Source organism: Conger conger, chromosome 8, assembly GCF_963514075.1.
Source record: "Conger conger chromosome 8, fConCon1.1, whole genome shotgun sequence".
NCBI lineage: Eukaryota > Metazoa > Chordata > Actinopteri > Anguilliformes > Congridae > Conger > Conger conger.
The window spans coordinates 44,231,762-44,246,904 of record NC_083767.1 but is presented as its reverse complement, the minus strand read 5'-3'; the positions used below and the strand labels follow the sequence as shown (position 1 = coordinate 44,246,904).

The 15,143-nt window shown below is 41.5% G+C and overlaps 1 protein-coding gene across 2 annotated transcripts in view; it reads right to left on the bottom strand.

Annotated features, from left to right (window-relative positions):
• Positions 1-384: 384 nt before the first annotated feature.
• Positions 385-15,143, bottom strand: part of sfmbt2 (Scm like with four mbt domains 2) — a 70,824-nt gene continuing 56,065 nt past the window's right edge. For both annotated transcript variants that reach the window (XM_061252841.1, XM_061252842.1), the window contains 6 exons: positions 11,278-11,387; positions 9,619-9,794; positions 8,339-8,508; positions 7,530-7,787; positions 4,858-4,986; positions 385-4,179 (listed from right to left, as the gene is read on the bottom strand). In XM_061252841.1, coding sequence (XP_061108825.1) covers positions 4,039-4,179; positions 4,858-4,986; positions 7,530-7,787; positions 8,339-8,508; positions 9,619-9,794; positions 11,278-11,387 — 984 coding nt within the window. In that variant the 3' untranslated portion in view covers positions 385-4,038. The remainder of the gene's footprint in view (positions 4,180-4,857; positions 4,987-7,529; positions 7,788-8,338; positions 8,509-9,618; positions 9,795-11,277; positions 11,388-15,143) is intronic.

Genomic DNA, 15,143 nt, shown 5'->3' with positions numbered 1-15,143 from the left:
TGATTTTGGTTGGTTCCATTGAAACATTAAAAAATACAGTATTTTTCACATGTTCAGCATTTTGAGTTTATCTCAGTAATCTTATTTATCTCATCTTATTTTGAGTATTTTTTGTGCATTGCCAGTCATGGGTGCCGATAATTCTGGAGCTCAGTGTACATTTCTCTATTCAGATTCCAGGAGTCTCGGTGGGTAGGCAGCAGCTGTGGTATGTGTAGTCACGGACACTGCAGCTGAACGTGTGTCCAATGTGTGAACAATGATGGATCAACATTAAGACTACAACAATTCAGACCTTCTATCACCTCTATCATCTTCCATTATCACCCCAATGAACAGATATGAAATACGAAATAATATGAAAAACAGAATGCTGCCAGTCAATGGATCACAAATGAAGATTTAATAAGGTACAACGACTTGTTTTCCTGATATGTCATCAACTTTGTTTTCAATGTACCCATTCAGACCCAGCAAATACAGTGGCTGGGAAAGTTAATGTACCTGTCAATTCAAAATATGATTGATCTTTCTTAATTTCTTTAATGTGCAATTTAAAACGACATGTACAAATGCGCATCTTCAAATTCAGCCAAATTTAAAATAGAAATCTCAATACGTGTTCTCCATATGTACATGTAAATATATACACAAACAAAAGAAGGGAATTCTGGGATACCCAGCACACAGTGGGAGATCCCAATGTAGCATTTTACCATCAAATGCACCACAAGATGAACAGCACAAAAGAAAAACAAGAATAGCAACAATTGTACCAGCTTTAAGGATCTGGAGCAGTGTTTGATTTTCGTTCACAGAAACTGACTGTTCTTTTTTGATGGTCAGTTAATTTATCAGCTTGCACTTGTGTCCCTCTGACGTGGGCTTGCAGTGAACCCTGAGGTCCTGACCAGCTCATTTGTTTAAACCCTTGAAGACTATGTGGTGCGTAATGTGAAGATCACTGGGACACAGTGCTGGTGCGATTGGATTTCTTGAGTTCGGGTTTCCTGATGCCATGACATTTTCTGTTAAAACCCACATTGTTCAAAACTTTCAAAACATTTTCCTTGGCCTAGGGGACAGAGAAGAAGGAAATCAGTAAAAATTCTCATTTATTATTTGTATTATCCCATTCTACTGGAGCGTGATGCATTGAAAGCCCACCAATCACAGAGCTCAGTCCTCTCGAGCCCTATGAGGTAGGCAGTGTAAATGCATTATGCTGTTTGAACTCCACAATACACTCAGTTATCTAATGGCTTTTACAAACCGCATCATGTTCAATTAAACATCTGCAGATCTATTTTATATAATGTTGCTTGATCTACCACACACAAAAGGGAATTGCGTCTGCCCATTGCTCAGTTTAAAAGCAATGGACAAGTAACGACCTTTGCGACTAGGTACCAGAAAGTTTGCACACCCATGTCTTATTGGTCAGACTGACAACAAAATAATGTTTCACAGTATTCAGTAATTCTCTTTGAACATCATCACTGCTAATTAAAATGAGCTGTTCACTGCATTCCCATTCCCCAAGGTAAAAACTGAAGGGATTCATCCAGCTTTTAAAGGGACACTCAATCCAAATAAACGGTCACTTGATACGGCATTCAATTTTTAACAACTCCGTCCCTGTAACCCAAAACCAGAGGCTATTTCACAGCTTGCTCCTTACACAACCGTGTGATAGAAAATGAGGAAACATGTTTTTGGAGAGTACAGACAGTTAAATGGTTTGTGTTGCCTACACAACGTCCCTCGCTCTAGTCAGCAATAAAGTTGCCAATAAATATTTGTTCTTCCAGAACTTCTGCTTGTTAGGAACTTCCCGCTAAAGGGCACAAATTGATTTTTTAAATAGCTTTCTCTTCCAAACTTTAGAACAATATCGAGCACAGAAGCTTAATGACAGTTTTTATAGTATTCACAATATAAAGAGCAGATAAGAAGAACGAGTACAAAAGAGTGGAATGTGAGGCCTTCATTTTGCTTGCTCAGAAACACTGTAAGAAATCCTCAGTACAAAATGTAGCCTATGTAAATGCGTTTTTTGTTTCAAACGAAGCTTTATGAAACTTGTTTACAGCATATATTGCATAGATGGATAAAGTACTTTTCAAAATTGATTGTTTTCACAGCAAAGGTGAAGAAAAAATGAACAAGCAGGTAGACCTGAACAGTGGCTATAATGAATTAGCATTTATCTACAATAAATGAACTAGCATTCTACCATCTTCTTTGAATTCAGATCAAAATACGGCATACCCTTTTCTGCTAAACTAAAAAAGCTATTCAACATTAAATTACTGCCCACATTAAATTAGACTGGAATACAAAATAATTTATTAATGTGTTTAAATACCTTCTTTAAATAGCTCAAATAAATATAGTATTGAACTCAATAGGTGGACATCAAGATATCCTCATACCCATGTCCAGGATTTGACTAATTTGCTAAAGATTGACAAAATATAAAAATTTTAAGAAACATTGATTGTGCATGTTAACTTCAGCCCAGTTTGTGTCAGGCTTTGTACTCATTGAATCTATTTTAAGGTGCAATGTTGTGCCCAATCGCAGAAAAACTGGAAAACTCACCACACCCAGTTTGCTTGTTCTGTTTCAAACACAAACAGGACCATGTTTCAGAAGCAGGATTTACCATTTACCAATACATACAGTGCAGTTTTACTGCAACAATAAATTTTAAACTATGAGAAAGTACTTCAACTGACAGGTCCTACTGTGTACCAAATTTCACTTATGGCAGTTAATGGAACACTAAACCCATTTTAAAATATCCAACTGGAAAACAAAGCAATGCTGAAACTCAAAGGCCACAGTACATACAATACTTATCGCTAAGGCCATGCGCTTTCTGCAACCTGTTTTCCCATAAGTGGTTTTCTCTGAATGTAATCATGGCTTTGTCACAGGTAGTTTCCTCGTAACAAATTGTAGACAATATGGTAGATTTTAGTTGAATTGTAGGCCACCGAGGAGAACAGAGAGATGAAGGTCCTTACTTTCCGACAGTATCCACTGTCCCATATAAAAGATCGGAAAAACAAAATGGCAACCAAAGATTTCTCTGTTGTGCGGCCATCTTCTTGGGTTAAATAGCATGGACACATCCTCCTCCTTTTACAGATTCTGTATCTGCATTGGTAACATTTACATTTACATTTACCTCCCCGATAGCAGCCAGCTTCAGAAGACCTTGGGGTTCTTCAAGTTCCTGCCACACACTGTGGCGTTTGGCCTTCCCTCTCAAAGCCCCATTGTGACAAACTTAAAAAATTTGCCACTGTTGACTAGCTCTTCCAACAAAAAGGAAAAAAAAATGATATCCAGTAATGTGACTCCGAACAAGAACATCCTTTACAGTGTCTGACACCACTTCTGTCTCAGTGTGTCACCACATCCTCCCGTTGTGTACTCTAAGTAAGCAGATCTTGCAGCGTAAGCGGCTCCAGGTGCATTCGCAGAAACGCCCAGTAGGGAGCCAGGACTTGCTCACCGGACCCCCCGACTGGGCAGCTAAGCTAAGGAATAAAATTTTGTAATCAAAGCGTCAATTCCCTCCACGTTCCAGCCAGACTAGATGGACCCATGACAGCTCCAAGCAGTGCGACCTGCAGAACTACAAATACAACTCCTCGAGAGATGTTTGATGAAATCCTCCAGGAAAGGAAACACAGCCTCGGAAACCGCTGCTGGTGACAGGTGAAAATCCTCAGGTGAAAACCCCCAGATTAAAGCATGCTGGCTCTCCCTCCATGTCATGACAGATGAAAACCTGCAGGCTCTCCCTCCATGTCGTAATAGATGAAAACCCCCAGATGAAAGCCTGTAGGCTCTCCCTCCATGTCGTGACAGGTGAAAACCCCCAGGTGAAAACCCCCAGGTGAAAACCCCCAGGTGAAAACCCCCAGGCTCTCCCTCCATGTCGTGACAGGTGAAAACGCCAAGGCTCTCCCTCCATGTCCTGACAGACGAAAGCCGGCAGGCTCTCCCTCCATGTCCATGGTGTCAGTTGGCGTACTGAGCGTAAAAGGCGACTTTGACCCTCTCGATCTGGTGGCACAGCTTGATGGCCGGTCCCAGCTTTAGGTCCATGCACTCCTGCACTGTGGGAAGCGTGAGAAGCAGCAGAGCCTGTCCGTCAATGTCCTGCGACAAGAGAGGAGAAAGGGTCATTTAGTGATGAGTGCCTTTTCAAATATCCACTGTAATACTCTCAGTGTATTTCCAAACCAGATACTCTATGATGGCAGATCAAAAATTTGCCTTATTTTAATTGCCTATATTAATTGCCTTATTTTACATATGCATTTGCCAAAAAGCTATCAGTGATGAGGTTGCAAGGTAACTATCCAGCAATCAATACAGTATAATAACTACCGTGGCATTCACAGAGTCCATTTACTGACACAGCAGTAAACATGGTATTCTATCTACATGCTTCTATCAGATACTAGCTAGCTTTATATTAACTGGACTAATAACTAAGCCTGATGAATTTTACTATACTTAAACAGAGCTACCTTTATTGTATAACTTTTACATTACGTTACATGTTACTTATCTGAAACTTTTATCCAAAGCAACTTACAGTTGATTAGACTAAGCAGGAGACAATCGCTCCTGGAGCAATGTGGGGTTAAGGGCCTTGCTGAAGGGCCCAACAGCTGTGCGGATCTCATCACTACACCGAGGATCGAACATAGACCTTGCAGGTCTGTACTTTTGAAAAGTACATTTGGAGTCTAATTATGCTCTGCTGTTATGCAAGGCATAAAGAAGGCAGTGCTTTATGCGTGTTTTTAACATTGTGAGGAGAGAACGTACTTGCTCCTGGAATATTTTGGCCAGTGGGGCGCAGTCGGTGGACCTGATAAACCGGACCACGTCGGCAACCGACCACTGCAAGGGGTTACTGTCCAGAACCAGCTTGCCTTCCTCCTCACAGCTCTCCACCTGTGGGATTATGGGAAATGGCACTTAACACACTTGCGCTGTTGCATGTGGGCTACTGCGGTGGGCTGTTCATTGCAATGGCGCGAGTGAAAGAAACCACACGCATCAATCTCCAGAGGACAGAAACACATGACCCAGCAGAGCATCCTCAGATAGCTGTACATAAAGTTCAACAAAAAATGGCAACACATGCATAAAATCAGTCTGCACGCCAGTCAGGCAGGTTCACTGTCTAATATTAAGGACCAAAAAACATCTGATTCACAAAGCCATCACAATAGGTTGAAGTTTCAATTAACAACCATTTTCTGTTGCTACTGATACAGTGACACATTTGCAGTTGACACATATTTAAATTTATGCAGGCATTTGGATCCCTGGGGTGTTTTCACAAGCAGGAGATTGTGAAAACGAGGTCAATCAAGCATTTCAAAGGATTCATACTTGCATTAGTGAATATAGCACTCATATAAGTAGAGTGTTATTAAACAAGAAAACATGTTTGCTGCTTGAGGCATATAGGAAAAATACTGTAATAGAATGCAAAGTCATAGCATTCACTATGGCAGCTGAGCTGAACACAAAGCCAAACCACTGTCAGCAAATCATACAGTACCTACAAAGAATAATTCAGGCTTTGCTTTTCTAGCTGATTGAAAAGCATATTATTAAACGTTAAGGGCTTAGCCGTCTCTATGCCATCCGGTATCTTTTCCAGGCTTCAGCTAGTCAGATTCTGGCTGTTCCTCAGGTGATTCTGGCCTGTTTGTGATGGTTGCAGCACACATGGATTTGAGTCATTTTTCCTCTTTCCACAAACCCCTTGGCATCGTGCCATCTTTTCATCTTGTCTATTGATAATCTCATTGTGTGCCGAGGGCTCTATTTTGAGGAAGCAAAGGCAGTTTGGCAGGCCTAGAAAAGGTGTGTCCAAATCTGCTTCAGTGTTTTACCAGCACTAGGAGGGGCGTACAGTACAGTGCATCCTGGCGTTTTTTTGCAATGAGCTGACAGAGTGGCAAAGTGGTGACAGTCAGAAGTGGAATTAGCGTAGGTGTGGTGGGGGTAGCACAACCATACAGTATGAACAGCCCTCTGAATACCCAAACATAGACACTCAAACCTTATTCATGAAAAACACTGTTTAATCAATGTTCACAAGTAACACTGTGTGTTGTTTGCATTAAAAAACACCATTAAAAATAATTATATATTTTTTATAATTGTAGTTGATCTTGAAATGTATCTCATCTTTAAAATGGACTCCTTGGCTTGTTCTCAGCATGATGCTCTATTTCTTGTCAGGCCTCACACCCATATATATGCCCGGCTAGCTCTGCATCAATCAGGATGCTTTCCACATTCAGCAACTGAGGTGATATGTCTGCTAGCAATAATAATAATTACAGTAATAGTGTCAGTAGTAATAATAGTAGGAGTATCAGTAAAAGCAGTAATAGTAGTAGTAGTAGTCGTAATAGTTGTAGTAGTAGTAGCAGTAATAGCAGTAATAGTAGTAGTAGTAGTCGTAATAGTTGTAGCAGTAGTCGTAATAGTTGTAGTAGTAGTAGCAGTAAAAGCAGTAATAGTAGTAGTAGTAGTCGTAATAGTAGTAGTAGGAGTCATAATAGTTGTAGCAGTAGTCGTAACAGTTGTAGTAGTAGTAGCAGTAATAGCAGTAATATTAGTAGTAGTAGTCGTAATAGTTGTAGTAGTAGTAGCAGTAATAGCAGTAATAGTAGTAGTAGTAGTCGTAATAGTTGTAGCAGTAGTCGTAATAGTTGTAGTAGTAGTAGCAGTAAAAGCAGTAATAGTAGTAGTAGTAGTCGTAATAGTTGTAGCAGTAGTGGTAATAGTTGTACTAGTAGTAGCAGTAATAGCAGTAATAGTAGTAGTAGTCGTAATAGTTGTAGCAGTAGTCGTAATAGTTGTAGTAGTAGTAGCAGTAATAGCAGTAATAGTAGTAGTAGTAGTCGTAATAGTTGTAGCTGCAGTCGTAATAGTTGTAGTAGTAGTAGCAGTAATAGCAGTAATAGTAGTAGTAGTAGTCGTAATAGTTGTAGCAGTAGTCGTAATAGTTGTAGTAGTAGTAGCAGTAATAGCAGTAATAGTTGTAGCAGTAGTCGTAATAGTTGTAGTAGTAGTAGCAGTAATAGCAGTAATAGTTGTAGCAGTAGTCGTAATAGTTGTAGTAGTAGTCGTAATAGTTGTAGTAGTAGTAGCAGTAATAGCAGTAATAGTAGTAGTAGTAGTCGTAATAGTTGTAGCAGTAGTCGTAATAGTTGTAGTAGTAGTAGCAGTAATAGCAGTAATAGTTGGAGCAGTAGTTGTAATAGTTGTAGTAGTAGTCGTAATAGCTGTAGTAGTAGTAGCAGCAGTAATAGCAGTAATAGTAGTAGTAGTAGTCGTAATAGTTGTAGCAGTAGTCGTAATAGTTGTAGTAGTAGCAGTAATAGCAGTAATAGTTGTAGCAGTAGTCGTAATAGTTGTAGCAGTAGTAGCATTAATAGCAGTAATAGTAGTAATAGCAGGAGCCCACTCACCTTGGCCTGGCGTTTTGCGGGGTGGTACTTGGTGCTCTCGCTGTAGGACAGGGAGCGCGTGGTTCTCTTGCGACGGGCCCTGTCTGAGCTGGCTGCGGGCCCAGAGTCGGTGTTCCTCCGCAGGGTGACGGCCCGGCGAGGGCGGCTGCTGACCGCCACCTCCACAGAGGAGGTGTCCGTGTGATCCTCCCGCAGCTCCGAGCTGGTGCCCTCCTCACTGCCCGACTGATCCTCACCATCCTCATCCTCATCACTGTCCTGCAGCGAGGCATGATGGGGTTAGGGTCAGCTAAATATCACAATACCGGAAGCTTCTATTGAGCTGAAATATAATTTTTTTTCACTTCTATTCTCTAGCTCATTAAGAGTGTAAAAAGTCTGTATTACATTAAACACATACACAAGATCCAGAAATTTTGCTGGTGTAAAATCTGCAACTTCAAGTCTGTGTTTGCCTTGCCTGGTTTTCCCTGAGGTTATGTACTCTCATAGAGTCACTGAGTTATATTTGCTTATCTTCATTGTTTACTTTTGCTCTACTTTTACACAAGACATTCTCATCTCTACAGACCTGTGGGTGGGATCAATAGAGGGACAGACGGTGTCAGAAGTGGTTAAGGTACATGAACGGGACCTGCAAGGTCTGTGTTCGATCCTCGGTGTAGCGATAAGATCCGCACAGCTTTTGGGCCTTGAGCAAGGCCTACATTGCTCCAGGAAGGATAGTCTCCTGCTTAGTCTACTGTAAGTGCACAGGGGGAGAGAGAGAGCGACAGACAGAAAGAGGGACAGGGAGAGGGGGGGGGCACCTGAGGAGACCCTGCGGGGGTGTAGTCCACGGCGGACGACCGTCGCTTCTTCTGGACGAAGATGGATTTCCGCTTTTTCCTGCGCCGGGCGGGTTTGGAGATCCCGCTGTCGGGGGAGTTCTCCCCGGCAGACGGCCGGGTCACCTTCTTCTTCTTACCGTAGTAGTACGCTGGGGACACCAGGGAAACACGGCTCGAGCAAAGGCACTACACACAGCCAATATGTTTCCATTAAGACGTCAGTCTTAAGACAAGTGCACTCCACAAGACAATTATAGATAGTCAATGAATGGTCCTTTAAAAGAAATGGATGAAATCCTAACTTCAATAATCCTTGTTTAATAACCTTAAGAATCCTAAATAAATTACTTTTAAGTACTTAACACCCACTGTAAACCTATCAATTCTATTTCACATAACTGCTTCATTTTCAATTGGAATGCAATTACCTAGAGAGTGAAACTATTCTGACTGGTGAGATCAGAAATCAACCATTTTAAAAATGTGGCTGGGTAAGGCAACTTTTTTTAAACAACACCCATCCTTCCTGGTATGCAAACAAGACAGCTGCAAGCAGGGACAGAAGCAGTTCTAAATGTACAGTACACTTGCAGAAAAAAGGGTTCTTCGGCTTGCCTCCAAGGAGAAACCACTTTTTGTTCTTTACAGAACCCTTTATCACAGGTTTGAAGTGTAAAAGCTCCCAGACAGAGAATCATTTTGGCCGAAAAAGAACCCTTGAAATTGATAGGGTTCTTCCATGGAATCACAGGGTTCCTTTTTGGAACCATTTTGGAACCATTTTATCTGATTAATATATGGTAAATATGTGTGTGCCTGTGCTTGTGAATGCTTGTGATTATGTGTGTGTGAGAGAGAAATATTGTGTGCTTGTATGTGTGTGGGCTTGAGAGAGAGAGACAGAGTGAGAGGAAGAGAGAGAGAGGAGCGTGTTTGTTTGTGAGTTTGTGTATATATGTACTGTATATAAAAGAAGCATGGTGATAATGCCCTCACTGTGCTTACTTTTAGTGTGGGTGGAGGACATTATGCACTAACTACAAGGTGTTTGTGTCACAATAAACTGGTTCCCAACCTTTAAAACAAAACTGCTTGCACACACATTTGTTGTAGACAAATATTTGCATCTGTTTATGAGTCAACTGAGAAAAAAATAAGTGCAGAAGAAGCACTATTCTGGTAGTGTTAAATTCTTTGTGCAGATTTGAGCAGACTTTCTGTGTATTTAGTATCATTGCGTGTGTGTGTGGTACACTCACTGTATTTGGTCTTGGTTTGCACAGAGCAGTTTTCAGGGCACTTGTCAGTCACCAGGGTGGGGCTGAAGAGGTTGGGACAGCACTGCAGCTTCAGGCAAACCTTTCGACAGAAGTCGCCCACCTGGTCCGACGTCCGCACAATCTTTATAGTGGACCTGTATGTCTTCCCTTTGTACCTGAGAGAAGACCACGGCTAGTTAAGCTCCAATGACGCAACACACAGCCTGGCTCAGGCGGTAAGAGCAGTCGTCTGGCAGTCGGAGGGTTGCCGGTTTGATCCCGCCCTGGCTGTGTCGCAGTGTCCCTGAGCAAGACGCTTAACCCCCAAATGCTCCTGACAAACTGGTTGGTGCCTTACATGGCAGCCAATCGCCGTTGGTGTGTGAGTGTGTGTATGAGTGAATGAGAAGCATCAATTGTATCTTTGGATAAAGGTGCGATATAAATGCCTACCATGTAAAAGCCAAACAGTTCTAATTCAACAATGCTATCTCTGCTCCGGTGCGTTGATTTATGTTTACACGGTCATAGGAAACATCACACAAAATGGACGTCCTAAAATACAACTGGAAATGGCCCATGAATGATTTACATTTTATGCTCCCTGCGCTATTCATACCGCTCACAATGGGCACATTTTCTGTGCAAAGTCCACTGGGTTCGGGCAGAAAAGGGGAACAGGCTTCATCAGAGCTTCAGTTCCAGCACCGGTTCCAGTCACATGGGGGGTTAATGGGAGGGGAGTGGAGGCAGTACACAGGGCAAGCTTTCTTTCCCATGCACACACGCTGTACACACTCTGTATGCTCAGAACACTGACACAGGCCACAATGAACATCTTCACACAGCCTAACTGCTTTGTTTAAATCTTCTACTGCAGAGACCAGTGTCCACATCTCCACTCATTCTGTATTTACAGTTTGCTTTCCTTGGCCAACATCCCCAGCGCCCAAAATTACACTTACTCTAAATCTGCCCTTTTCAAATATCAGGAACACAGACCACTGACTAGGCCACTACTCACACAACATCTACCTTTAGCTTTCCTAACATTATCTATTAATAAAAACATTTTTTACAACTAAACACGATTTTTTTATACTGCTTACACATTTAATACATTTATTCAAATTCATTTTGTGAGTTCTGTCCAGCTCACAATTCTCACATGCCTCTTTCATTAAGCACCATTATCATCTTAAACGGTCTTAAACCATTATCAGGTAAATCTGAAGACGATGGCGATATTTCACAAGTAATGTCTTATACATCCTTATACTCGCACCACTGTAGATACTTCACCACAGTGTAAATAGAGAGTCTAATAGAGCTCCTTCTCAGAAGCCCAGACATATGTCTGACACAGCTGCGTATTCAAGCAGGCAAAACTCCTAATGTTCTGTCAGCATGCAAAGTCTCTAACAGCTTTACATTAATGCATAAGTGCCTGAGCACTGTAATCATGGTAGTTATGACAACCTGACAAGATATTTCTTAAATGCACAAAGATGTAGAAACAGCATTGGATATTTATTCCAGTTTCAGTTTTTTTTGGTGTGGTTGTAAAAAGAATTTGACTCCAGAATGAATCTAGTTTGGTCTATGGTAACAAACCTCTGAAAAACTTTGATCTTTATGGCAAGCAGCGGAGGAACCTACTTGGCTTTAAGAGTTTCCTCCTGGAAGTTCCACAGGGGGTCTTCCACCAGCTGGAGTTCCCTCAGCACTCGACCCGGCTTGTACGCAGCGTTGATGAGCATGCTCAGAACCTGCGGGAGCACAACACTTCTGCGTCACACACACAACACCACACACTTCCTGGGACAAGGGGTCAAAACAATTCTGCTGCTTTGAGCCCTGCATGCTAACACCAGTTCTGTGCAAATGGAGTTTAATGAGGGGTCAAAGGAATGTGACCAAGACCATCTGGAGGTTCTAACTTTATTGATTTGCTGAATTTGTTTCGCCATTCAAATTCAGTAGACAACCCTGCTGGACGCATTCCCTTGAACTCTTGAAATTAACCTCAAAACTGCTTTTCAACAGTTGACCAATACAGGAACAGCAATGCGGTGACCTACTTCCAGTGTGGTACAGTGAAAGATTTAATCTTCCAGCTACACTTGACAAACAATTAAAATAATGGTAGGCTTCATCATCCCGATTACTACTGTTAACATTCATGCTGATGAATTTGGTTGATCCTTGTTACTGGGGGAGCAAACGAGAGATAGAGAACAAGAGAGAGAACAAGAAAGAGAGAAACACTGGAGAAAGCTCAACTCAAATCCAGTTTTACTTGACGTCTATGACAGGAGTGCCCATGTGTTAATGGAAACATTGGCAGTTCTGTATCACTGAGCGTTGAACGTTACTGTAGCTGAGTTACTCTCAGGTTTGTCCTGGCTAACACATTGGCTGTAGCAGTGTAGCTGATAGAAGCATCACATTCAAGTAAAGGACATGATGGTAGTTTTCCCCTTACTTGCAAGCACAAAATGTGGGGGCGGGGGGATGACTGCTACAAGTCAACATAGTTAATTCAAAGTATTAAAACTTTTAATACTTTTAAAGGGCTGCTAACCCAACGCCAACAAACTTACACAGGCTACTGCATTACACAGTACATTCACAAATTCACAGTCATATGTGTGGTTCATAGCACTCCACATTTGTCCTACGGTATATGCCTGCTGTACAAAAATGGAAAACACTGCAGCACTTAAAGTAAAAATCACGCATAAGATACATTTTTAAACTGAACTAGATTGTCAGTGAACCTCTTTCCTGGACTGATCACCCTTCAACATCAACTTCTGAATCCAACAATCAAACCTTTAAAATATGTGTTTAAAATGGTAGTAAAATATGAGTTGTCTGGTTAAATGATTAAAGATCCCTATACCGGGGTGTCTGAGTGTAGGACAGGACATAATAAATGAGCAGGACAATCTGGGAGGGGTTTAAACCTTGGAGGACCTTAGAGAAATCCAGGTACTACTTTTACTGCCTCTACTCTCCATGCTTGCTCACATGCTGGCAGCAATGCGCATTACTGCTGTTGTTTCTTCTACTGTCTCTTTCACTGGCGCGGCTGTCGTGCACGCATTCAATTTCAGTGCACGGATTACCGAGATCAGTGCCAGCGCTCTCATGTCAGTCCTCCGCCCGCCCGTAGCGGAAGCAGGGAATTGTTTTTGTGCGTCCCTCATTCTTTAAATCTGATGGGATGTAACGCCTTCGGCTGCAAGATTACTTTTGACAACCAAACCCAAGTTTTATGCATGCAACCCAAGATCTAACATGAAACATGATTAAAGACAAAGGGGCGATATTTAATAGTGCAGAAATTGAATTTGTTTTTAGTGGTAATAGATACAAAGAATACAGTACTATGTGTGCGTACTACAGAATTCTTAGAGAATATGCAGGAGACTGGTGAACCGAGGCTGAATATTCTGGGCAAGTCAGTGTGTGTAAGAGAGAGAAAATTGCCTGAACAGCAATGGAGACTTCTCTGCCACTACCACTACCTCTTGCTCTTACAGTTCCAGGAAAGGCATACACCTTGCCCCACTTCAACACCCATTTTACACCAACACACAAGAATATTTCCCCCCCGGAATTTCTATCTTCCTCATGGATTAAATCTCCATTTTACTGAACACTTTCTGCATCAGGACTGAAGCTTCAGGACCAAACGCTCACAACAATCAGGAACGGTTGCAATCTTCCGTCATTTGGGCCTTAATGATATGTACCCAACACTGCCTGAAGGTAGTGTTCAAGCTGTGTATGCATACCTGCTTCAAAGGGAACTTTAAAGCCAATGTGACCAGTGATCCCCATGCTTCAGAAAACAAAACAAATTCAGCTTGAAGCTTGAACATATTGAAATGTACACAGCGAATGAAATAATACATACATTAAATACAAAATAAATGGCCTTTTCCTTCAAGCTCTTCTCGACCTTCTCTCTTACTGTTTTACTACCTTTTCTGCATTTTGGGTGACCTTCATGGTAGGATCATTTCTGTTATTACTATTATACAATGTCTGCTGGCGCTCTGTTCCATAATGTAATCTGTTGTCATACTGAAGGGAACTTATTGCTGGCTGCATGTAGCATGTCTTCAGTTAGCAATTAGGACACAGCACTGCATGGCATATTTGAAGACAGAATCACTTTAAATGAATGAATCACGAAGATCGGGCTTTAATGAAAAGGTGAACCGTACAGCTTTTCGCATTATATTATTGAGCTATACACTATGGCCCTCTGGCACTGGCACCACTGATACAACTGGAGAAATACACCAGGGAATACAAAGACTACAGAAATAGGGGTTGTTCAGAACAAGCACATGTACAGTATATGTGATCTTCCTATGTTCTGTCTGTTTGTTTTGTGTTTTGTGTTAAATTATTATCATTCAGTATCATTCATATCTGGTTATTGTTTCCATTACAGTTATTGCATTCGTGATCCTGTGTGATGTCTGTGTCTGAATGTTTCTGTGCCCAAGTCACTCCCCTGTCTGTGTGCTTCACTATTCCGGTGGTTTCGGTAGTTTCCGGGTTTTCAACATTTCTTCCAGCCTCGCATTCCTTACTTCCGGCTTCTCTCGCTAGCTAATGTTGTAAAGCACGATTCTTACAAACTACTACTAATTTAGATATTTAGATATTGTATCTAAACGAGAGGAAATGTACAACTGTGGCACAGAAAGCAGCTTAATTGTACTGAGAATCAAAAATGCCAAGAACAGACTGTATGTACTGTTCGTAATATAGGCCATCATTGTAAAAAAGAATACTGTATATTCTTATTTGACCTGCCTGGTAAAATAAATAAATGAATAAATAAATAAATAGATTGAGGCAGCCTAATATGACCCCAAAATATTCTCAGGAGCCTACAATTCTGTTGGCAGTTTGGTATAAAAAATTACAGTTATTTAGCTGACGATTTTATCCAAAGCAACTTACAGTTCATTAAACAAAACAATCCCCCTTGAAGCAATGTGGAGTTGCGGGCCTTGCTCAACAGCTCAGCAGATCTTATCGTGGCTACACCAAGGCTTGAACCACCAACCATCCAGGTCTCAGGCATGGACCAGAACCACTAGTCTATAGGCAGCCTCGTATAAGGGTGAGAGAACACTGTTTATAACAGGGTTCGACTGCCACCAGGGGTCTTGCCATTAAGTACTTCATCTGAATTGTGTCTGTAAGTCTGTAAACGGATATATAAATGTGTCGTCTGTGCAAGTTGCTCTGGATAAGAGTGTTGGCTAAATCCCAAACGTGAAGTTGTAAAAATACCATGACTTTTTAATCTCGACAGATATGGCAGTCTGCCAATGAGGAACAAAAGCATCCTGGGCATGCCTCTTGAGTTTTAAGGCTATGTTGAGTGCACCTTTTGCACATTCAAAAAAACATGACTAAATATTTGTGATCCGTGCTTGCTGAACAATGTTCACACATTTGAATAGGGATTTTTATCAGGGGAACTGTGACCT